The following is a 26,057-nucleotide window of genomic DNA, read 5'->3' as shown; positions in this document are numbered from 1 at the left end:
ATGAAATGCGGGGTGGGAAGGAAGTCATGGCAGTTAAATAGACCAAGTGGCCAGGGAGAAAGCTCAAGGCAGGAGGTGTAGACATCTCTAGAAGGTTCTGCACATAAGACTATCCATTTGGAACCAGCATGGGTATCTTAAGAGAATAGCTACTATGGGCAGCTCCTCCCTGGACCTCAAAGGTACAGGAGTCAATTAATTCTTTAACTCTGGTTTGAATTAAACTTTGGTCACCTGTAATCTGAGTTCTTACTAATTTAAAGCCTTCATTAGGGGGTTAAAAGCCCGAATATTATAGTTTTAAAGCAGCCATAGCCATATAAATGAATGGACATGTCCTTCATTTACAAAGATAGGTTGTAGGTCAGACCCTCAGGTCATAATTTTCCCACTCTTGACACAGGATCATTCAGTGGGTTGGGGAAGAGGTGTGTGTCTATGCAGAGTGTCCTAATGCTGCCTATCTTTCAAGATCAGCTCAGAGGTTATTTGGCTAGGTTAAATGACTAAGAGAGTTTCTTCCCACTGTGAGCTTTAAGAATGCTTTGAACTGATTTTGTCTTGGATATAGAGGTAGAATCCCCACCTCCGGTTCAAGCTATGTTTGGAACGAGTCCTCCAACAAAATGCCTCCAACCATAATTACCAGCTCTGTAACTGAGCATATGTTGGTGGAAGCCTCCATTCACAGCAAGCCAGTTAAAATGCAATAAGGGACAGCTAGCAGATCTTCCGACTTAGAGTCCAGGCTGTTAATTACTTTTGTAGAAAGAAATACATAAACATGCAGATGGCAATTGTAGTAAATATGATCATCTACATATAAATATAAAAAGCCTGCCCACTCCTCAAGCCCCATCTCGTATGCACCACACTTCTAGAAATATTCTCTGATTCTCCCTTCTTCCCCCTCCACATATGAGCTTTCTTTCTTTAAAGCCCAGTGACAGGCTTCTTAGGACTCAGTAGAGTTCTCAAACATGAGCATGCATCATAATCTGTGGATGTCTTGTCAAGCACAGACTGCTGGGCCCCAACCTTAGGGTTTCTGGCTCAGCAGATCTAAGGCTAGGGCTAAGAATTTGCATTTCTAACAAGTTCCTAGATGATGCTAATGCTGTGGGTCTGGGGACCACATCTGGAAAACCACTGACCTACAGCACAGTTAACCCGCAATATAGTTGCTTTTACACTTGTTTTGTTTCACCATTAGATTGTAAATTACTTGAGGAGGAGGGATGTTATTCTTATCTATATACCCTGGAGGGCACTCCATAAATTCAAGGGACATTTGGACACACCCATGGATGAAAGAAGGAATTAAGTTTTCAGTCAGGATGAACTTGACAGGGGTTTCTTACAACAGGTATTTCTTGAACCCACAAGGAAGCTAAAATGAAACAAACTTGTTTGCAAGAAGCAACCAGTACAGGAAATTCCTGTGGCTAAACCATGCTGTAATAGAAATCACAACATGGTCAAGTTTACCATTCTGGTGGAAGACCAAAACCCAAATGAAATCCATCAAATGGTCATGCAACTTCCACTATCTGTAACGTGATTACTGGGTATGTGTGTATGTGTGGCGGTGGGGAGTAGGGATGCACAAGATTAGGACATAGGCATGTACCAAAGGAAGACTGGGTGAATACACAGGGAACAGAGAGTCAACTTTCTGTAAGGTGAAAGACCTCAGAAGAAACCAACCCTGTCTATACCTTGATCTTGGACTTCCATTGCCAGAATTGTAAGAAAATAAATTTCTATTGTTTAAGTCACCTGTTATATGGTATTTTATTATGGCAGCTCTAACAAACTAATATAGATTCCAGGGATGGGGAGGTAGCTCAGTGGTACAGCACTCATCTAGAATTCATGAGGCCCTGGGTTCGATCTCCAACATAACAAAATACAATCTAATATAGGCTCAAAATCACTTATTTTAAGTAGTATACAAAGGATATAAAAGATTCCAAGGACTCAGAACCAGGACCATGGAATGGCCGGAGAGTAGAAGCCACCTTGCCCTACCTACTCCTTCTCCCATCCCCATAATCCTCTGCCTGGAGGATCCAACAGATCCTTACAGGTTTCCTTTCCCCACTCATTCTCCAAACAGTAGCCAGAGTGATGCTTTCAAAATGTAAATCCAGTGATGCTTAACCCTGACTCCCACCACCTCCAGGGGCATTTAACACCATTCAAAGGCTTCACCTCACTCTTGGGATGAAGTGAGACTCCCTGCCAATATCTACAAGGTCTTGTGCAATCCAGCCTCTGTTAGCCTTCTCAGCCTCATCTCAGAACCTGTCTCCACCCAGCAGTCACACTTGCCTTCTTTCTTTTCCCTCCAATGCTTCCTGCTCCCTTTGTTTACCAGGAGATTCCCATTGCAAAGGAGACATTGCTTCTAGTTCCACATCCTGGAAAATGCACCCCACGGCAGAGGCTGTCAGTGGGGAGAGGTCCTGACTGCTCAGGCCCTGCTGCCTGTGTCAGGTTAGCCATCGGTAGAACCTGTCTCAGGAGGAGCTGCCATGTGTCCAGAGCATGCATGAGAGGAGTGGTAAAAAAGAGGCCTCTGAGAGGTACACAGGATTTTCTTCCCAACCTAGACACCTCTAAGCCCTTGCGCCAGATTGCTCATCTGGGAGCTGTAAAAGGAGCTGAAGGGTGACATTCTGGGCCTGTTGGCCCAAACCAGTTACCTGCTCTGCTGGGTGTGATGAAAGACTTCTTTCTTTTTGGTCTGGATTGCTCATTGCCCTTCCAGACACAAAGAGAAGCAGCAAAGCCTCTCTCCTATGGTTACTGTCCTGTGTCTCTTTTTATCATCACTTAGTTATATAGACCATGCTTTCTGAATAAGGCACTGAAATATATGATCAGATGCATGGCCCAATAAGGGGATAAAATATTTGAAATTAGAACAGACGCATATGAACATATTAGACCCATAGTGAACTAACTCTTGACATTGCCCCATTTACCTGTAACCCAGATAAAGCCAGATTTGCTTTGTGCTCAGATTCTGTATTAAATTTGGTTAAAAGAAATATATCCAGCAACCAAAAGAAGAAAAAAGCAATTTAGCTGAGTGCAGTGGTGCATGCCTGTAATCCCAGTGGCTCAGGAGGCTGAGGCAGAAGAATCGTGAGTTCAAAGCCAGCCTTGGCAACTTAGCAAGGTCTTTAGAAACAAGGTTTCTAAATAAAATACCAAAAGGGTTGGGGATGTGGCAGAGTGGTTAAGTACCCCTGGGTTCAATCCCTGGTGCAAAAAAATATGTATTCAAATCTTTGCTGGCTTCTCTTTCTCTCAAAGAACATCCAAGGAAAGAGGGCATCTGTTTAATAACTAGCAAAACAGAGGCTGACTGAAGCTTCTCATCCTTTGCCTCATTTGGTTGTCACCAGCTACACGAGGCGGGTGAGGCAAGGATCACTCCACCTGTTCAATGGGTGAGCAGACTGAGGCACAGGAAGCTGAAGAGATGTGCCAGACGCCAACACAGGCCTCCGTAGTGAGCTTCCTTTTCTACACATATGCCATCCATACCCATATGCACACAGCAGACCCCTTCTACCATTCTGCTCCCTAAAACATTGGAGGATTTTCCTGGCACTACTGGCAGGAAAAAAAAAAAGATTATTGTCGGTACAAGTTTAAGAAACAGCAAGAGATTCATTAACATTTGGTTCTCAAATCTCTGCTAAGTATGGTGTTAAGAAAGGGGTAGATATTAATGAAGCAGACAATTATTTTTACTTGCTCAGCCTCTATAAGATAGATTAATGCAAAAAAACCCCAAAAACAACAACAACCAAAAATCCTATCAAAATATCTCTCCCATAGTTAAAGAGGCATCCTGTCCTCACTTGACTCCAGGAACTCTGGTACAATAATTAACATGTGGGCCAGAGGCCCAAACTCATTGGCACAGGATGATTCTCAAATGAGAAACACAGAAGCCTCAAATCCCACTCACATAAAGGGCTTACTGACATTACCTATTGCGAAGAATACAGATTTTAAGGGACAGGCAGGAAGAGAGGAAGCAGAATTTTGTCAATGTAGGAAGCAGGTGGGAGGAAGGGTGGACTTCTCACCTAGTTTAAAGCACCATGGATTTTCCCCAAAGCATTCTTTAAAGTTTGTACTCTCAAGTGGACTTTGCTACCAGTTCAGGAGTATTTCCCCATAGCACTGATGTCATAATGCCAAAATAATCTGGGTCAGCACACACATTCCAGCTGCCAACAGAAGGTTTCAGATTCCTGAGCAGATTAGCTATGGGGGATGCCCAGTTGCCCTAGGTTCAAGGGCAGCTTCTGGACCTGGGGTTAACTTGGTGAGAAATGACCTCAGTAAGGGCAGAGACATTCAGATCCAGAAAATCCCCCAAAGAAGGTGGTCTGTTTAGTAGGGAAACATATTAAGGGAATTAGGGCTAAGAGGCCCATAACTGGCCAGAGGACTGAAAGGTGCTGAACAAGAAGACAAATAGGGACATTTATTCATTCCACTTGCTCTTGGGTGCACTGCTGGGTTTGGGATGAGGAGAGCCCAGGGAATGGTGGATAATTCCCATGTTATGTTGTTACTCTGTTTGTGCTTCAGAATTCTTTCAACCTGGAGATGCACATAGAACCCCCAGATTGTAGCCCAACAGAGGAACCACGCAGCATAGTTATAAATAGAAAGCATCCGGGTCTTCCTAAGAACAGGATGTCCTAAGATTTCCCTGAGTCCCTTGACACAAAAAGCTTTCCCAGATAAGCTTAATCCTGGTGTCACTCTTTTGGGTACCCACCAAGTCCCAGGGAAGACCTGACTCCAAACAGAAAGTCCCCACTCCGTACAAGATTACAAAGTCCACATGCTAAAGCTCATGTGCATTGGCCCAATTATTTATTCATCAATATTTACTGGATAATTTCTATGTGCTAGGGACTGCAGATACACTACCGAGTAGAGCAGCCCAATTTCCTATCCTTTGGGAGTTTATAATTTCATGGGAAAAGATCCATGATGAGTAATTAAACAAACAGGTATTTATAAAATGGGGAAAGTAGAATGAAGGAAATGCGTAAGGAGGACAGATAATCTGAAGGTAAAATATTTCAGCTGAGACTGCAATGATAGGGTGGAGGGTGGGGAGCCAGCTTTAGAAGACCAAGGGGAAGCACTATCCAGTGGAGAATGGCACATGCAGAGGACCTGAGGCTGAAGAGAAGGTGGTGAGCCCCAGACCAGCATGGCTGGAACACAGGGACCAGGGAGAGCAGCAAAAGATGAGTTGGAGAGGTGGCTCTTGATTTGTATGATGCTTAAAGATTTAGCAAAAACTTTTAGAGGTGGTATAGTAGAAATACCCATTTGAGGGAAGCCAGGCTGTTGGCATGGACCCATGGAAGTGAGGAGAAAATAAGCCTCACAGGTCCTACACTTAGCAGCTGGGCTAAGATTTGTAGTCAGTTCTGCTTCCAAGCATAGACTTCTGAGGGGACACACACACACACACACACACACACACATACACACACACAATTGGGTACAATTTACAGTAACAAAAAACACACAGATCTTAAATACAAAGAATTTTGACACATACAGAAACAGGATATAATCATGTGGGTATATTTCCATCACTCCAGATAATTTGCTGCAATCTTTTGTAATCAGCCACTCCTCTCCCAACCCAAAGCAATCATTGTGATTTCTGTTCACACAGATTAGTTTTGTCTGTTCTTGAACTTTATATAAATGGAATCATACAGTATGTATACTTTTCTCTAACATCTTTTTTTATTGGTACAATATGATTAGACAGAATAGTGTGATTCACTGTGATATATTTACACATGCACATAACATAATTTGGTCAATTTCACTATGCACTTTTATGTCTGGCTTCTTTCACCCAGCATTTTTGTGATTCATTAATGTTGTGGCAGGCAGGGTGTGTATCGATAGTTGGCCACTTTTTATTGTTAAATAGTAACTCATTGTGTAAATACAACACACTTTGATTATCTATTTTTCTGTAGGTGAGCATTTGGGATGTTTCTAGCTTTGGGCTATTATGAATTAAGATGCCAGGAACATTCTTGCATAAATCTTTTTGCAGGTTATGTTTTCATCACTCATGAGTAAATAGCTAAGAAAGGCGTTGCTGGATCACAAGTAGGCGCTTATCAAATTCTTATGAAACAACCAAACAGCTTTCCAAAGTTGCTGTACCATTTTACATTTCCACAGAAATGTATGAAAATTTTCAGCCACTGGGTTGGTGTAAACAAGGGGTTTTAATTTGCCTTTCCCTGATGTGCATATTCACCATCTGTGTATGTTCTTTCATAATGTGTTGGTGAGAATTCTTACCAATTTTTATTGATTTTAGTGTCTAGAAAGTTATTGCCTACCTTAAGGTCACAAGATACTCATTATTTTCTTCTAGGAGCTGTATAATTTTAGCTTTTAGTTTATTTAGGCTTATGATCCATCCTGAATTGATTTTTGTGTATTGATGTAACAGTGAACAGGACTAGTGATGGATAGACTTGTCAAGTTTATACTTGCCCTCTACAACATCAGCTTCACCCCTGATTCATGTTTGGAATCAAAAAAGATTATATATGGAAAGTGTTTAGAATGGGGTCTGACACATAATAAAATACTCCTTAAATTTTAGCTAACTAAGTCCTGGGTTCTTACTAGATGCCTCTGTTCCCCATTCCTATTGGAATGATCCAGAGGTGACAGTATCAAGCCAATATCACATGGTGATTACTTTGTATAATTGAAAGTTTTTCTAATACATTCATATATATTTCATCACTTTATCACTACCAATCATTAAGGAGCATTCTTCCACCTTCTAGGCACTGGGTTAAGCATCTTACATCCACTCTCTCACTCAGTGCTCACCTTTTATTCCCACCCTGAGAGGAGACTGAGGCATAGGCTAGGGGAGGTCAAGCAACTCCCTGACAACCTCATAGCTAGTAAGTGTCCAAGCTGGAAACTGGACCCAGGCGTCTGCCCACACAGCTCAAGCACTTACTAAACACACTCTCTAGGCTTCTCAACTGGGTCAGTAGCCTAGTGTTCAAAGGATCAGTTTGCACAGTCCCAGAAATCAGAATCAGATAACAGGTCCACCATGGGCCTGAGGGCAGTGACGCTGACCTGGGCAGCAGAACCAGTGCCACTCATCCTTGCTGCCTGCCCATACTCTCTATTGTCCACTCACACTGCTCTACTGCATTCCCCCCACCTCCCTCTGCCTCTGGGCTCTGTGATGCATCAGTTCTGTGTTGCCAGGAGATCTTCCTAAATAATGCACAGCCCTGGTCGGGTCACAACTTGGCTCAAAACCTCTCAGGACTCCTCACTGTCAATTGTAACAAATACTCTTGAGTCTGGAATCTAAAACTCTGATCCTCACCAAGCCCATAGCCTTAGTTTCTTACACCCTATAAATTATACACAAACTGATCTTCCCGACACTTCCCCAAATGCTTTATGCCTCTGTATTTTGCTCTGGACCCCAGTTCCAACCTAAGGGGCCAGGACTCAGGAGCTGGAATAAAAGAAAACATTGAGTGAGGTAATGGAATGAGCAAAGAGTGCTGGGGCATCTGCCTGCAAGACCAGCCATCCCACATGTGTTCCCCTGGTGCCCTCATCACAGGAAAAACTGGGAAAGATGGTGAAAAGGAGGAGCAGGTAGGAGGGAAAGGAGGTCCTTGAGTCAGATGGACATAGCTTAGATATTAGCGTCACTGCTGTTTTGCTCACTCGACCTTGTACAACTGATTTACCTGAGACTCATTTTTCTTTCATATAAAAATGAAGATACTGAAATATTCCCCATTTGATTCATTCTTTCATACATTCACTCAAGGTTCTCTTTTAAATTTGAGATTTGGACCTAACTGTTGCTTCTTGAGTCCATTTCCTTTCTGTAAAATGAGAATAATATTAGTATCTCCTTCACAAGACTTTGGGGAAGGAAAAGTGGGCTAATGCCAGTGAGGAGGTTGGCCTGTGTTCCAGTGCTGCTGTAGGGAGCCTCACTCCCCAGCAAATACCATTGTGTTCGAAGGACTTGACAGTGAGCAAAACAGGCAGATTTGTCACATAGCCACCATGGAACTTAGAGTATGATGTAGATAAGAGATGCAAATGAAATCAGTGGGCTAATGAACAAAATAATTATTGACTGTGGCTAGTTCTATGAAGAATAGCGAGATCCAATGTAATGTGGGGGATCTTCCTTAGATATAGAATTCAGGGAAGGTCCACATAGGATTGCTGTGAGAATTAAATAAGGTAAATGCAAATGCTAAACATCTGCATTCAGATAGCCTAGCATGGGGGAAAAATGTCTCTGGACTATGAGGGCAAGAAAAAAATCTAGTCCCCGGTTAAGGCATCTCTAATGGGGTTAGACTTCTCTTTGCTTCAGAAATGCTGCCTGCCAGGTCCCTTTTCCCCACTGTTTCAGTACCAGGTTCCATCTCTGCCCTTTGAAAGAGGGATTTATGGTTGCCTAAGGTGCCTGAACCGTACAAACCTGACATCGCAGGCAATTCTTTTTCCAGAATGACTCATGCTTGCTGTGAAAATATCTAATGTCATGGTTACCTTAGACCACTTTCAGACAGGCAGGGCTGAGATCCCTGGGCTGTGTCCCCAGATCTCAAAATGCAGGAACAGACCTTGGACAGCCCCTGCTCTTGCATGCTGAGAGCAGCTTGTAGCAGGGAGATTGACACTTGGTGGAGTGTGCTTCAGGTGCTTAAAATAGATCAACGGTGTCATTAGACTATTGCAAAGCAGTCGTTTCATTGGCCCTGCTGGTAAGGGCAAGAGATAACAGCCCATGGAGAAAGACCTGTGCTTTGCACAAAATTAAGCAGATGCAAGGAAGAGGCTTTGGAAATACAAGCAGGAGAGAGTGGAATTCAGCCAGGAGATGGGGTGGGGCTGGTGTACAAGCATATGAGCAGAAACCACAGTCTGGAACAGCAATACGGAGCCTGTAGGTACCCCTTGTCTGACGGATGAGACACTTAGGAAAGAGGCCTGAAGATGTCTAGGGAGCTGGCATAACCCAGTAGCGTCCTTTGAAATTGACAAGGGATCATCCACACTCTCAGGCAGATAGACCACTGAGTGGAGCTGACTGCTGTCTTCAATGCTCTCTCCCTAGCAGGATTCAAGTCCTTCCACCTGGTCACTCCTTCCCAGGCATGCACCCATTGAGCACTGTCCTTCCTGAACATAATGCTTTAGAAAGAGTCTAATTGGAATTCTGCAGATTGTTGCTCTGATTTCCTTAAGTCCACAAAGCCCCAAAGCACATTTTTTAGCAGCCCACATTGCTTTATTGGCTCTTGCTGAGTTTTTGATCAGCCTCACCTTCCTCATCCTCTTTCTCCCATGGCTGCCCTGTTTGGTGTTGTGGATGCTGGGAAGTGATGGGGGTGGAGGAGGCAAAGACGTAAAGACATGCTTTAGAGGAACAAGTAACCAGATGTGGTGAAAGACAGAACATGGGAGCGTGGAGGAAAGGGAAATGTGGAAGAGGACTGCTTCTCACCTAACTTAGACGACTCAGTAGATGGAGGTTCTATGGATCAATTGGCTCCATAAGAGCTGAAACATGTTTTTCTTTTCTTTTTTTAAAAGGAGAACAAGTTTATCCAATTTAGGTTGAATTTGAAGAGCCCTGGGCTATCCATATTAGAATCTCAGTGGAAAGTCAGAAAGATGAACCTATGGCTTCATAGAAATACATTTATTATCTTTATCCTAGGGCTTAGCAGAGAGAGCAGGTTTTTTTTTTTTTTCCATTAATGAATTAATTCATCAAATATCTTTTGAGCACTTGCTTGGTACCGGGCACTGTGTTTTGCTTCTGTGAGTTAGTTGCTATCTTGATTTTCTCCATGGGAATGGGGAAGAATATGCTTTCAGTGGAAGAAATTATGTCCTAGGAAAGGTCTTTGATGACCACGTGAGATCACTGCTGTAGCCTTCCAGCACTGCTTCTGGTAGGTTGGCTATTTCCGCTGACCTTGTTGACACAGAGTTCATACTACTGACTATATGTCCTCAACCAGACCACACATTTTCTCTATGTCAGAACAACCATGGAATGGTTCAGCCTCTCAAATGTCTTCTCTTGAGCTGGAAAAGGTTCCCACAGCTAGGATCTCTGAGCCAGAATCATCTCCTTTGCTCTAGGCCCCTTCTCCTACTACTAGGTTCCTTAAAGCCAATTGGAGGCAGGACACTGTGTGTCCTGTAATATACTCAGCCTTATCCTGTAGGATATGATATTGCCCTTCTGGGAATGGGCCAGCTGGGAAATCAGGTCCTGGAGTGGGGTTTTGCTCCCTTGGAGAGCTCTTCAGTAGCAGGGCAGTGTTAATCAATTGCCCACTCCAGACAGGACCTTCTCCCACAATCTAACAGATCAGCTGCAGTTTCTCCATCTCTTCTCCACATTTGATGTTATATGGGTCATCTACCAGACTGGGGTTCAAAAATTCAGATGCCAACAGTGACAAGGTAATGTAAAAAAAACATTAAGCTGTCATTGTGTAATTTAATAGGAAGTGTCAGCTACGGTGGCAAAGCAGAGATGGCTATATGCCCGTCCAAAGCTAGCACGCCTACTGATCACTGTCACCTAGGAAAATAGGGCTGCAGGTTCATGGTTTTGTTTTTCTAAGAGAAGCTAGAAATCCCAGTTTTGATTTCCCAATTTCTCAATGTTGGTAATAATTCAAATTTATTCAACGCTTGGCATAGGGCAAATAAAACATGTCCTATGATGCTGACCACAAGGGGAACATTTTGCCCACCTGTTTGGTCCTTGAAAGAAGAACCATGTTGGTTCTATTTGCTTCCATGTCCTCAGTATCATACCTGGTGCAGACCTATACTCAATAAATATTTATTGGGTGAACAAATGATCCAATTCTTATTCCCCAGGGACTAAGGAGATTGAAAACCAGTACCTTGCCTGTAAATTCCCTTGTGTTATCCTAACACCACAGCTGTGCATAATGACCTGTGTGGGCATGGGTGGGAGTGTGTTCCAGCACACAGACTGCCTGTGACACACTAAGTCACCGGCAGTCCTCCCATGTGGGGCCCTCTGACATGTGAACTCTTCCTTTCAGGCTCACAGGAAGAGGGTCCACCTGTGTCCATAAGGGATGACAAAATTAGTATTTCAACATCAGGAATAGGTGGATGGCTTTTGTGACATTTGTATCTAATAATTAACTGTCAGCATCTGACACTAGCCCTGGGGAGTTGCTGGTATTCAGGGGGGAAGCCACACCAGTAGGAGAATGTTCTCCTCAAATAGTCATTTCCTTAACAGAAATGATGTAGGAGATTGAATTGTGTCCCCTTCAAATTCATACATTGAAGTCCTGACACCTAGTTTCTCAGAATGTGACCTTATTTGGAGATAGTCTTTACTGAGCTAATCAAGTTAAAATGAGGTCATTAGTATGGGCCCTAATCCAATATGACCAGTGTCCTTACCAAAAAGGGAAAATCTGGACACAGACACACACAGAGGGAAGAGCTGAAGATATAGGGAGAAGAGCCACAAGCTGGACAGAGACCTTCAGAAGGAACCACTGCTGCCAACGATTGATTTTGGATGTTTAGCCTCCAAAACTGTGAAACCATATATTCCTGTTGTTTAAATCACCAAGTTTGTAATACTTTGCCCTCATAAACTAACATATACTAATTTTAGTCATATTATAAATACTTGCAATATGCCAGGCACTGGTTTTAGCAATTCACAAGTACAAACTTATTTATTTTTGATAATGGCTCCATGAGAGAGGCACTATTATCCACCCCACTGATCATCATTAAAGATGAAGAATTGAGGTACAGAGAAGGCAAGTGACTTGACCAAGGACACTCAGCAGGTAAGGGGCAGGGATGGAATTTAAACCCAGCCATCTCACTCCAGTCTGTGCCCTTAAGAACCACAGGATGACAATTCACTTGGCAAAATACCCCTAAAGTCAAAGGCACTCACATACTTCTGGCTATTTTCTATTCTTTCACAATGGTCTTTGGCTAACATTGGGCGAGGGCCAGTTGGTGACCATTCACCACAGCAGATGCTATCTCAGCAAGATAAAGCTTTTGCCAGATAGGAAAGTTGGAGTTCAGAATTGATATCACTTCCTGTATGTAATCCAAGTGCTCTTGAAATCACATTGTGATTTTCAGAGATGCGTTATACTCATGTTGGATGATTTTAAGATTGTTGCTTACATTATTCCTGGAAGCCCCCTCAGTCTCAAGTGATCATTTGTCTATAATCGCTTCATTCATTTGGGAAGCACTGTTTAAACACCATCCCGCCAAGAAAAAACTCTTCTCTCTTCATAAGGTACCATCACCTCAATTTTATCTGTTTTACAGATTTAAGGTTCACTCCTGTGCTTGTGTCTAGAGTAGGACCTTTTCTTAAGGAATCCTTAGAGCTCCTGACATTGAGAGAGGAAGTCTACCTTGCTCTACCATGCTCTACCATGGGTGTCCTCTCTTCTGAAACCCCTTGTCTATTCCAGACCCACTGGCCTCATTCCTACCTACGCTATACCCTGGGAGGCACCATCACGGGGGTCAACTGCCTTCTTGGTCCTCTGGATTCTGGTTAAATGGGGCCAATAGGGAGTCCATTATGGGAAGGAAGGAGAGAGGTCAGGATATTTACCTTCAGGCTCCTTCCCTGGAATTGGGCTGCTGCCTTCCTGGAGCCAAGGGCCAAGGGTCCGGTCAGGTAGCCCTTACCCCACAGCCATCTGGGTCTCTGAGCTCCTTCTTTCACCCCTTCATGCTGGGGCAAGTTGTGGGGAAGTGGGTAATAGGCCTCCTAGTAGTGGGCCGCCCCTGCTTCTCCTTGTTTGCTTTCCTACACCCTTCCTGCACACATGGGAAGAGTTCTTCAACTGAGGTCCTCCCCAGCCCTGCCAGGACCCTAGCTGAAAGGCTCCTCTTCTCCTCCATCCTATAGCAGGAGCAGGCTCTAGGCTGTGCAGTCTATTTTCTAAAGGCTCTTTCCCCCAATTTCTACCTTATGACCTCCCAAATCCTGGTTCTCATACCTTTTCTGAACCAGAGCCACTGTCTCTTCCTTAGGACCTTGTTGTTGTTTTTGGTACCAGGGATTGAACCCAGGGATGCTCAACCATGGAGACACATCCCCAGCCCTTTTAAAAAAGTATTTTATTTAAAGACAAGGTGTCCCTGAGTTCCTCACTAAGTTGCCGAGGCTGGCTTTGAACTCATGATCCTTCTACCTCAGCCTCCTGAGCTGCTGGGATTACAGGCATGTGCCACCATGCTCGGCTTCACTTAAGATCTTAAGTTCCTATTTTGCCATTTTCAACCTAAGTCATATACAACACCAGGTTAATGATTTTCCTGTTAGGTTAATGGCTTTCCTATGTACAAAACCCTGCACTGGCTACTGTACCAGTAAAACAGGCAAATTTTCAATCAGAGATTTTGGTTTTTATGATACTGTCATTTCAGAACTTTGCTTGACTCAATGTCAACTCAACCTTGGATTCAACTCCACTTGCTTGAGACCCATGGTATTCCACTTGATCCTCACAAGAACCTTGCATGTTGGCATTTTATCGCTCACATTTTTATACAGGATAAAATTCAGGCTCAGAGAAATAATCTGTTCTGTCCAAGAGCACAGAATACATCATAGATCCTGAATTTGAACTCAGGAATCTATATGACAAAGCTCAGGTTCTTAGTGTCCTGTGAAACCTTTGTGGGGTTACGTGGTCCTTGAATACCCTCTTAAAGCAAAGTCTGTTGCAAGAAAAGTAATTTAACAGCATGCCAATCCACAGTGAAGAAAGAGCCAGAGGCATTGAAAGGTTCAGAGGCAGGAGAAAGCCTATGAAACCAGGGAGGATGGATGGTACCATTGTCCATGGTACACACGATGCTTACCCAATCCTGAGGATGAACAGCCCTGGGCTTTGTACATAGGAAAGCCATAGCATTCAGGTGCTCTGGGAATTGTGGGTGAGGAGCATAACATTTTATAGGACACAGATCAGGGCTTTTGGCTCACTGGGGTTTACCTAGGCTCCCTTGGTTTTGGAACTCCTGGTGTCAACCTAGGAATGGGAGAGACAAGAGGGAATAACGAAAGATTGATGGTTGCCTGAGAACTTGTACATTTGATGGATGGTGCCCCTGTGGATCTGAACTGGGTGAGAGGGAGTGGTCTGGGTTCATGAAAATGGCTGATGTACAAACTGGCATAAAGAAACATCCCAGGATGCATCATGGCTGGGGGCTGCAGACCACAGCTACAAGCCAAAGCTTTTGTAGAGTTGACTGTTTAGGGAGATGGGCTTCAATGCATTCACCACATGGATGAGTGTGTAATGACAGAGACCAGGCTCTGAAGGAAAGGGCAAGATGTACTGTGGGCATACCTGAGGGGGTGTTTAGCTGGACTGGGAGGCTGGGGAGGACTTCTGCAGCTCTGGGGGGTGAGGAGCTGGGCTGGTGCTGTGTGAGGAGGGGACTTCCCAAGAAGAGTGGGCAGGAGCAAGGCTTTAGAGGGAATGGAAAGAGGCAATTGGAACAGGTGCGGGGAGAATGGTGCTACGTGGAAGAGGCGGGGCTGTTAAGAAAGGACAGGCTGTGGACCCCACAGAGAGTACTGCAGAGAGTGGACGGGGAGGACAGGAGGTGCTGGAGTGGGTGATGGGAGACCAGTTATGGGCTGCCCCAGGAGGTCAGGAGACAGATGACAGGTCTTGGAATTCGGTTGGGAGCATGGAAGAGGAAAGAAGGGCCAGATGATGGAGGTACCCCAAGAAGTCAAAGTGCCACCCCTGACCTGCTTACCTTGCCCTCCTCTGGAGTCCTTCACCCAAGGAAGTGGAGACCTCGGTAGGAGCTCGGGCTTCCTGAAGCTTGGTGGCCTGCTCCTGCCTTTTGAGTCTCCCTCCTTCCCCCTCCCTCATTGGCTCTGAGGGCCAGAACAGGTCTGTCTGCCACCCTGTTCTATCCACCCCAAGTTAACCCCTGTCTCCCAAGTGCCTGCTGTTTAGCCTACTGATGCTCAGTGTGAATTCAGAAGAAAGGATTCTAAAAATTCACACTGGGGAGTCACTGACTGAGCCTGTTCCTATTCCTGTCACTGAGAAATGGTTTTCTTACTAAGAACAACAGTTTACACATTTTCACAAAGCATTTCCTCCTTATAATCCTATTCAATCCTCAAAAATTACACTCCGGGTATGCTTCTCAATTCATAGTGAAGGTGTGAGATCTTCAAGGTTGACTGGCCTCCTTGCTAATGTCCTAAAGTCAACAGTGACTAATGGCCCCAGTGATCACCAGAGTAACTGTGGTGGCCTGACCATCCCGTTGTGGACATGTCCACAGCGAAGGTCCCCCTCTTGGTATTTTACATGAAACATGAACATTTAGTCTCCATTCCCTTCTAATTTTTGCAGGTGAGACAACTCTGCTGAAAACCACACAGCTAAGAAAAAGAACAGAACTCAGGACACCCTGATTCCAGGGCCTGAGCCCTATCAACTCTTATAGTTGCCCAAAGACTACAACCCTTGCTCTTCTCCAGATGAAGTGATTAGGAATTTAGAAACAAGCTCGAGATTCATCTGCTCTTGAGTGTTGGCATTTGAACCACTGATTAGGGATTGTACCCACTATTAAACATTACACTTCCCAACACCTTTCACAAGCCAACAGTTAACAGTATGACTTGAAGTTACCACATACTAGCTACGAAGTCACCTACTCAAGGGGAATAATAATACCATGCCCCGGCTCTGGTGGGAGAATTTGGTTGAAAGGCAGCAGGAAAGTGCCTGGCCATAGCTGGGGGGGGGGGGGGGGAGGAGCAAGGTCCCCATGACTGGAAGTGGAAGACAGAAACTAAGTAGGAGTTTCTATTAGGGACAATTTCTGGTGTGAGAATCAGAAGAAATCTCACTTCTCAAAGGGGAGCATTTTGCTTACATCAGGTCTGCTAAGGACCTCCTGTCAACGCTCTGTCCCAGTGACCTCATGGCCTTGTCCTTCCTGTGAGGTCTGATTTCTAGTCTCTCCATTTGCAGACTCTCAGAGTTGGGAGGAACCTCAATAATGATTGAGTCCAGTGGCAAAGCCCTGAACCTGAGACTCCCCCACAGTGTCCCCCCAGGTAACCACTCACAGAAGCATTTCCTCTCATGGGGAACTCAGGGACTCCTGAGGCTACCTGGGCCATTGTTGTTTATTTTCTCCCACTCCTGCAGAATAAACACTCTCCCTGCTTAGAGGAAGTAGGTGAAGCTGGAATGGCATTTTTGCCAGTCCTCATCTTCTGCAGTATTCAACTCTCTTGATTGTTATAAAATAATAAAAAATAAAAGGAAAATCTCTACTTCCTTCTTACAGGAATACTCAGAGTTGCTACCAAGAGTTTCTTTTTGAAAAGTGCAGAATCAGTCGCTTATTGCCCTCCTTAGTTCTGTGAAAAATAGAAGAGCTGTTTTTCTCTTTTATCATTTAGTGGAAAAAGACTTCCATAAATACATTTTTTTTTCTTTTTTTCACCCCTAGAGATAGCAAAAACTGACAGTAATTCACATCTTTATTTGCCTGCAAGCACACAGATGCAAACATGTGTGAATGGGTTTACAGGGTTTTGCTCCTTTCCTGAGCTTGGTAGGAGGCCATCCTTCTAGACAGTCGAAATCAAGAGGCAAAATTTTGGGCTGTAAAATGCAGAGGGAGTCCAGGCTCACTCTCTTTCTTAGCATAGATATGCAATACACAAAGGAAGACAGCAGAGATGAGTCACACAAACACATAGTAAATAAATATATTTCATTTCCATCTCAGTGGCTTTTGTTTTGTTTTCCTCTTGTCTATGCCAACGGCCTTGAAATGGAGGGAGGGTGAGGAAATAGTGGGTTTGGGCTGAGTAAGGTCTCAGTAAGGTACTGATTTTTCTTGGCCCTGCTTCAGTTCTAGCTATTTCAGAAAAAAAAAAAGTAGATTTTTAGATTAGACGCGTCTCTAACAACCTCTATGATGTTACAGATGAACAATCTGAAATGCAGAGTTGGGACTAATAACAAAGTCAGAGATCCAGGGAAGTGAATGTTGGTAGGGGTCCTCTGGATCAACACCCTCCAACTGATGCTGGAGTGACCTAGACAAGCCAAGCTCACAACAGGGCCAGGAGAGTGAGACTTGAACCCATTTGTGCCCTCCCAAGGTACCAATTTGTGCTCATAGTCAGGGGACTATACTGAAGACAGAGATTGCCTCCTTGTCTTGCTGAATGCATTTCTCTGTAGCAGAGGCCCAAGCCAGAAGCAAAATGTCTGGTTCTGGTTCTGTAAGACTTATGGCCTCTGGCATGTTAGAAATATGGCCCCAAGGGCTTGTCCTTTCTGGGTTTCTCAGGGTGGCCAACAAGCTTGTGGTAGGTAGAGAAACCAGCCCTGGCCTCACCAGGTTGAGGGACATAGGAACTGGATCTTTCACAGCCTCCAGACTCAAAGGTGGCTTCATGAAGATTTGTTTATCAAATTGTTCTTTTCTATCCCATTGCCTGTCCATGCCCACCCATCCTCAAGCCAGCTTCCCTGCTCTCGGCAGATCATGGATAAGAGCTCCACGGCTTTCCAGATGTGTGCAGAGAGGTCTCTTGGAGCCCCCACATCAGACAATGGCCACATACTGCTGCCTAGGCCTTCCCAGGCATTGCTAGAAGGAGACAGCAGCAGCCTTTCCGACAGAGGCAACTGGCGCCGCTGACTAAACATTAGCAAAATCATCACGAAAAGCCAGACCCCAAAACCATTCCTCAGTCAGAGGGCTCAGAAAGCACCCAAAGGAGTCCGAGGTCAGATGTCCACGCAGATGCCAGGCTTCCTTCTTCCTTCCAGGCAGCCCCGCGCAGGCTCCTGCACCTCCCGCCCCCACCCCTGTTCCCATGGCAAAGGAGAGGAGGATCCACTTACTGCTCGTGTTCATGGTGATGCCTTTGCACTGGGTCTTTCATTCAATACGGAGGCCCCGGTTGCTTTTTAAATCTTCCGTTCTCTCGACCTCACTCATCACCTGGGGGTGAAAAGGCAGTCCAGGGCCAGCTCTGNCTCCAGCCCTGGTGCTGAGAAGCTGGGTGCAGTCTAGTCACCAGAGCTTGTCACTGCTGTGTGGGCCTGGTCTTCCTCCCCTGAAGAAGGCGGCTGGACCGGTGCGTGAGGTATCGAGGATTCCCATAGCCTTGTACCTATGTCCCCACTTTCCACCCTTTCTCTTCGTGCCCCTTCTTAGCACTGATTCATCTCTTTCTTACTAGAACATTAGTTCCATGAAGGAATGGTCTTGCCAGCAGGGTTAACCTCCTACCCCCAACTACCTAGAACAGTAGGTATCAACAGATCTTTTTAGACTTTCATACTACACAGCTCTAAGGTAGACTGGGCACCTCCACCCAGGCATTTCCCCGTTTGAGGAAAGCAGTAGTATGTGACCTCATGACTAAACTCACGGATCCACCCTAGTTTTTGTATGGTCAACTAGTTCTTACCCCAAATTATTATTATTGTTATTTTGGTAATTAGTTCTAATAGGCGTGTATCATAGAGATTTATTTTTTGAATATTTTTAGTCGCAATTGACCAAAATAGGGTGGGGTTCTTTACATTCCTGTTCCTACTAAAACCTCCACCTTCTGAAAGTAATTCATGATAAATGAAGTGTGACTTTCGAGTGTTGAAAAACAAGATCGGGAAAATCCCTGTCCATAGAAATGATGACATTAATGAAGAACACAGGCAGAATTAAAAAAAAAAAAAAAGAAAGAAACAACTATGAACACTCATACCCTCAACTATTAGACAAGGAAACAGTGGGCCAGAGAAGCTGAGTTATCTGATCTATGACACTCAGCATTTTTTGGCAGACCTGGACCAGATCTCAATTTTAGCTCAGTTCTGTGTAAGAGTGACTCAGTGCACTAGAGTCTGGCTTATCAGGGAAGGTAAAGTAGCCACACTCTTAAAACTAGAGAAAGAACACTTTTTAGATTAAGTCCAGTATTTCTAACTTACACAAAGTGGAAAATATTAATATGGCTCATGACCCCAAAGCATGATAGCAATTAAAGAATCTTTATGTAAATTGAAGGTCAGTGGATTTGGAACACATTTTGATAGCTTTTAAGATTTTGTTTTTTTTTCCAGTGGGGTGGAAGCAAAAATAGCTCTAACCTCTTCACAGTCATTTTCAGGCTTTCATATATATAACAAGCCCTGAGATACCAGAAAGAATGAAGATTTCTAGGCTATGGACTCCCTTGCTTAGTCTTTTAAACAGCTATTCCTGTGGATTCACAAACAGATTTTTGCTATTGAGATGAAGAGACCTAAAATAGCTTTTAAAACAATAAGTGATTAATAAATATTTAAATTATTCCAAAAGATATCTTTAAAGATTACCTACATAGTCATATTGAGATTTATTCCTTATTCAATATATTCCCCCCACCAAGAAAGTTCGAGTTAATAGAGCTATTTCATGAATGTATTTACTTACTGCCCAAAGATTCTGTGTTAAAAAAAAATGTCAGATTACAGACAGTCGAATAAAGAATGGTATTCCTTCATCTATTCATTCAACCACTGCATATTTTTTTTTAAATTTTTATTATTGGTTGTTCAAAACATTACAAAGCTCTTGATATATCATATTTCATACATTTGATTCAAGTGGGTTATGAACTCCCATTTTTACCCCGTATACAGATTGCAGAATCACATCGGTTACACATCCACTGTTTTACATATTGCCATACTAGTGTCTGATGTATTCTGTTGCCTTTCCTATCCTCTTCTATCCCCCCTCCCCTCCCCTCCCCTCCCATCTTCTCTCTCTACCCGCTCTACTGTAATTCATTTCTCCCCCTTGTTTTTTTCCCTTTCCCCTCACTTCCTCTTATATGTAATTTTGTATAACAAATCACTGCATATTGAATGCTTACTTAGTTTCAAGCCTGTGCTGGCTGCTGGGAATACAGTGATGAACAGAACAGACAAGGTTTCTACCCTCCTGGAGGACCAACCTCAGCTTCTATCTTTTATTCTCCATCTGTAAATTGGTTATAATGAGAGCATCTACCTTTTGGGTGTTTTGTGTATTAAAATGCATAGTGTGTTACATGCCAAATGAAGTCTTGATGTCTGCTATTAGGACTGTCCTTCACTACTTATACCTACCCTCAGTGACAATGGTGGGTAGAAATAGAGTGGTGCCCATGAAAATGTGCCTTCAGAATTTTCCAACTACAGGGAGCTTAACTGGCCAGTTCTTCTGTAGTAGGTTCTTTTTAAGAACACATCCAACTGCATGCTGATGGATTTTTAGGAAAGAACTTTGGATCTTGGACAACCCTATGAGGCTCAGTAGCTTTCATGGGGGAAACATTCTCATTTTCCTTGCACAGTTATAAGGATAGGGAGAAAAGGGTTAAAAGAAACTTAGGAAGCTATCCCCCTGAGGATGTTCAAGACAATTGGAGGGGAAAGACGCAGGAGGAAGCTGGGGGTGGGGCTTTCTGTAGCCCTGGCTGTGAAAATCATCAGGGGAGCCGAGGACCTTGCCTCCCTCCTTGCCAGAGCACAGGACTGAGAACTGTGGAGCAGAGGGTCCCTTTGTTTGGAAGTCTGTTTTGAATTTTGAGACTCCAGATGGAGATAAACAAGTCCCACTTGGAAACATACAAATGCTCCCGTTTGTTGGAAAGCCATGTGGCAAAACCATTGGAGGATAAGTTTACTACCCTTTTTGAGGGGAAAGAGGAAGCTTCCTGGGGCCAGCTTCCCTTCTGACCATGACCTTGCCCTTCCAGGATGCTACTGGGCTGCCCACTATGCTTCTCCACCAAGGCTCTGTCTCTCCTGACTTCCTGTCCCTACCTTCGTCATCTGCAGCCCTTCTCACTTTCTGTGCCCCTCACTGCAGTCGTTGACTAATGCAGCCATGGGCTCCTGCCTTCTCTCCACTTGTCTTTCTGTTCCTCCCCTCCTGCTGCATCCTCCACTCCTCTCAGCCACATCAGCCTGTCCCTCCGCAGCCCACGCTGGCACTGCACCTGTTGATGAGCAAGCACTCCCTCATCCTCATCACTATGCAGAGTCCTCTGGTCTCTAAAGGGCGGGAGTGGGGGAGGAGTGCTTGTGGTCTGATGGCTTCTACGAGCCATCCCTATGCTGCAGGTGTACCTCAGCAAGAGTGAGTACTTTTAATTTTGAAAAGGACATATATTTGTTATTAACATGGGGTAGATCTACATATGATATGGTAATCATGGCACATGTTTTAATAAAATTGTAGAAAAATATATAAAGGGTATTGTTTATGGTAATTTATATAGGTGGAGTATGTATTATATAAAACATGATACATATATGTAGACTACACTTAATATTGTATGAAATAATTAGGTCATTTCCCCCACATAGGAGATCCCAATCAGATACCATATGTACATATGCAATTGGTGCTTTTTTTTAAAAAAAAATCTTTATTAATTATTTAATTTATTTTTGTATGTGGTGCTGAGGATGGAGCCCAGTGCCTCACAGATGCAAGGCAAGCGTTCAACCACTGAGCTACAACCCCAGCCCTGCAATTGGTGCCTTTTTACTTCAAGGTCCCATATCTGCAGATTCAGTCAATCACAGATCAAAAATATTTGAAAAAAAAATCGCTTCTGCACTGAACACATATTGCCCTTTTTTAAAGTTATTATTTCCTAAACAATTTAGTGATTCAGCGTTAACAATAATTTTGTAGCATTTACATTGTATTAGGTAATTATAAATTAGAGATGACTTAAATATGAGAAGATATGCACAGGTTATTTGTAAATACTATGCTATTTTAAATGAGGGACTGAAACATCTATGGATTTTGGTATCTGAAGGGGTTCTGGAACCAATCCCTTGCCAATACCAAGGACGCCTGTGTTTCTCTACTGTGTACCCAGATGGATGCACTTCTAATTACCAAGCCCTTGGACCAAGGTGAATTTCTCGGTTATGTAGGTTTAACAAAATTACTTGTACAAGATGGAAGAGATGTTGGCCGACATTTGAGGAAGAACTGAGGTATTTATTTCTTCAATTTTTGAAGTTCATTCATTCTTATCTTTATCCATAGCATCTCTTTTATGCCCAGCACTGTGCTGCAGAAGCCCTGGGGAGGAGATAGCACATTGATGAGCACACAGTCTTATGATTACCATCCGTGAAATAAGTGGAGAGGGGGCAGAGTGGACACCAAGAGGGAGCATCTCCCTAAGCAGGTGACATTCTAGTTGAGGCTGAAGGAGAAGAAGAGGAGTCATTCTCAGTGTTGGTGTGACGTTGAGGGGGAAGGAGCGGGCATAGAACTAAGGAACAAAAGAGATCCATGGGCTGGAGGTTGAGATAGGACCTGATGCCAGTGGTGTGTCTTAATGTCTCCATGTGAAAGAGCTGAGTGTGTGCAGATGGTCATGGAAAACCACACTCTTAGGATTAGTGGGCCCAGGATCAAGGTGGTTCCACTGGGCTGGGAGGATCCTGTTATACAATCTTAGTATAGTATGTGGTGAAGAAACTTTCACAGGATTTGCAAAAGGTGACAGCATATCTCCTAATGTCAAGAAAGGGCATGGAAACAGTGAGCAGAAGTTAGTGTCTATGTATGTGCTAGTCATTTCCCCAGGAACACCCTTAAAGTGCATTCTTTTGGTTGAAGTGGCACATTGTGATCTTGCCACACTGCAATACAAAGCAATGCCTTCCCACAAATTGCCCAGTAACCTCTGAAAGGGAAATCAAATCCCTGCTTGTGAGACAACCACACAGGTTTGACCCTTGGAGTTACAGAGTTGTTGTATGCAAGAGCTGTATGAGTTCTTAAAGTTCCTCCAAATGACCATCTTCTTCGTTCAGAGTCCCCAAGGAACCAGAATTGAGGCAAGTCACACAGTGAGTACACGAGGGAAGTAAAGATAAGGACAGGTCTTCTGGGTTAATCAACCACTAGGGGCTTTGAAATTTCACAGGTAGTTCAGTTTTCTTTTGGGAACTGCATCTCAGAGTCAAGTCCTCCACCTACAAGATGGACCAACACTCACAAAAGTGTACAAAGAGGAAATTTCATTGTGGCATTTTTGTAATATACAAAGAATTGGAAATAGTCTAAATTACAGTTCATATGGAGATAAACTGTGGCCTGTCATACCAAGGAATATCACATAGCAATTAGAAAAAATGAGGTGGGCATTTATACAATAACCTGGAGAGCCACTCAGGACCTGGTGAGGGCAAACACCAAGTTCTAGAACCAGTACAGTATGCTACAATGTATTAAAACCAACCCACAGAAATCACGCTGTCTTTTTTATGAGTGCATGTGTATGTGTTCTAAGGCATAGGAAATGATCTAAAAAGATATTCACCAAGCTTATAATAGTATTTATTTCTGGGTGGCAGAGAGGTGGGAGACTGGCAAGATGACCAGAATCAGAGGAGAGGAATATAAGGGGACATTAGCTGTAGGGACTATATTTTCTTTCCAACAAAGAAAATGTATTCATGAGTTCTCATGTGATTAAAAATTAATAATAATGATTACAAAATTAGCCTTAGACTCCATTGAGCCCTGCCTCCGGGCTGGCAAGGCTGATTCATGACAGTGAGTCACGGTGACTAAAGGGAAGGGAGGGACCACTCTTCATCTCAGAGCTGTTTGGCCACTCTGTTCCTGGAGGCTCCCTTGGCCTTTGGAGGCATGTTCCTTACCAGGCCCTGAGTGTCAGCACAGCATGTCCGGGGGCCAGTGTGTTACCTCCCTAACTGACCTGGCCACTCCTCATAATGTCTCCACAATGGAAGGGTCTGCAAAGTGCAGCTGACCAAACCATAGAAACTGTGAGCCTGAGCCTCTCGTCTGAATCCCAGCCCCCTTTCCATCTTCCAGGCCAGGGGGACCTGGGGCAAGACCCAGCAGACCCAGCACCCTGCCTCTGCCCCTGCCCTGACCTCTCCCCCAGCATCTCTCCCTTGCATACCCTCATCCAGCCACCGGCTTCCTTTCTATTCACACTGCCTCCCACAGCTGCTGTTCCTTCGGACCGGAATCCTCCTCCCTCTGAATTCCATGTGACTGGCTCCTTCATTTTCATCCAGTCTCATATCTGGTGAATGCTGTCTCCTGGAGAGGCCTTGTAAGTCGTCCTTCTCTCATCCATCCCTCTCTGTCACAGTGCACTATTCTGTGTCCCTGACAGCACGGATCACTATCTGAAGCTATACTGTATTATTTATTTTGCGCTTTATTTGACCACGATGCATACTTGAATGTAAGTGCAAAAAGAACAGGCACCTATTCTGTCCTCCTCTGTAGCCCAAGTATCAAGAATGGCATCTGGCATGCAGTAACTAGTAACTAGTCCTTGGTAACTAGTCCTTGAATAAATAAATGAACTTCAAAAGTGAGAAGAGCACTTGAGAGGAGCTCGAAGCCCCTAAAGGCCAATAGTGTAATCTCTGAGTCAGGCAGGATTAGTCGAAGGGACAATCTGTAGCTCCTTTTCCCAAGCTGGCCACTATGGGATGAAGGGATGGGACCTGCTACTTAATTCCCAGATGCATCTCTTTGTTCGTCTGGAAGATGAAGGGATTGAACTAGATGCTTCTTTTCATCTCCAAGATTTTACTATGTTATCAAGTATAAATGGTTTGGGTCCATGTTCTCCAATCAAGATATATACGTGAACTTACTTTCTTGAATACTGCCCTAATATCCATTTGGATTTTTTCCATTTTCCTCTTTCTTATAAAAAATGGAGTGTGGAGTGTGTGGCAGTATGGTCTCTGGTGCACTGTAACATGGAGCCCTTTATGCAAAATTTATTATTGCATCAAAGGCTGTGGTTTTCTTTATTCTCTTCTTGGCTCTCCAAAACATTTTCAGCTTTGACACCTTTATTAGTGACTTTTGGCCTTGTAGCAGAACAAAAATGCTGGGATCCAGTCATTAGGGCTGCATTTTGATTCCCACTACATGGGCATGCAGAAGAGCATGGAATATTGACCCCCGAACCCCTTGTTCTTGCACGTGGAGCAGAAATTAAGAGGGTTCAACTCCTGACTTTCCACTCAGCAGGAAAGAGCTGGGTCAGCTTGGTCTCTGGGGCCAGGTTCTGATTTCAGGATTTGTCTTCAGCTCTCTTTAGAGAGGTAACTGATCAGGTGCTAACTTGGGGCTGGAGGCCAGGAGCATGATAAAGTCTCCTTTTACTGAGAGCATGCTGTGCACTAGGTACTGTGTGATGGGCTTTGCATACATTATCTCATTTGTTTCTTCCAAGAGCCCCATGAGATTGGAATTATGACTCCTGTTTCTCAAATGAAGAAACTGAGGCTTGGAGAGGGTCAATCAAATGTCTCAGCTGGTGTAATGGCAGAGCCAAGATTGGAATCCAGGCTCAATGATGGCAAGAACTCAATCTTTCCTTTACCATATACATACCAGTACCTGTAAGTACAGGATGCCATGCATATCCTGGAGCACTTGTGCTGCCAGGGGAGGACCCAGCTAGTCATAGTGATCTCCAGCATTCAAGACTCCAATTGATATTTAAAAAGCAGCATTTAGCCGCTTTATTGAAAAATAATTATGTTGTAAATCAAGCACCCTCATCTCTTTGATGAATATACAAGCACTTACTATGTGTCCAGAGAATTTATGTGTTTTGCTGCCCCAAACAGAGACCATTACTGCCCTGGGACTTATAGTAATTTGATGTTTGAGGGAATTAAAGCTAAGAGATTTTAAGTAATATTTCTAATTTCATCCAGCTTGTTGGTGGCCAAATTGGAACTCAAACCCAGTCACTGGTCCCCTCGGCCACCAAACTTTACCAGCCCCATGAA

The 26,057-nt window shown here is 43.9% G+C and overlaps 1 protein-coding gene across 9 annotated transcripts in view; it reads right to left on the bottom strand.

Annotated features, from left to right (window-relative positions):
* The window catches only part of Ablim3 (actin binding LIM protein family member 3), a 144,487-nt gene that overhangs the window by 89,786 nt on the left and 28,644 nt on the right, over positions 1–26,057 (bottom strand). For 2 of the 9 annotated variants that reach the window (XM_015485988.2, XM_048811773.1), the window contains exon 1: positions 18,087–18,233. The exons of 6 other annotated variants lie outside the window; for them this stretch is intronic. In XM_015485988.2, coding sequence (XP_015341474.1) covers positions 18,087–18,099 — 13 coding nt within the window. In that variant the 5' untranslated portion in view covers positions 18,100–18,233. Of the gene's footprint in view, positions 1–18,086; positions 18,234–26,057 lie in introns of those variants that run through there. One more of the 9 variants, XM_048811770.1, reaches the window with a different exon arrangement.

Source organism: Marmota marmota, unplaced genomic scaffold, assembly GCF_001458135.2.
Source record: "Marmota marmota marmota unplaced genomic scaffold, marMar, whole genome shotgun sequence".
Classification (NCBI taxonomy): domain Eukaryota; kingdom Metazoa; phylum Chordata; class Mammalia; order Rodentia; family Sciuridae; genus Marmota; species Marmota marmota.
The sequence above is the reverse complement of the archived record's forward strand: the minus strand, read 5'-3'. Positions and strand labels throughout refer to the sequence as shown.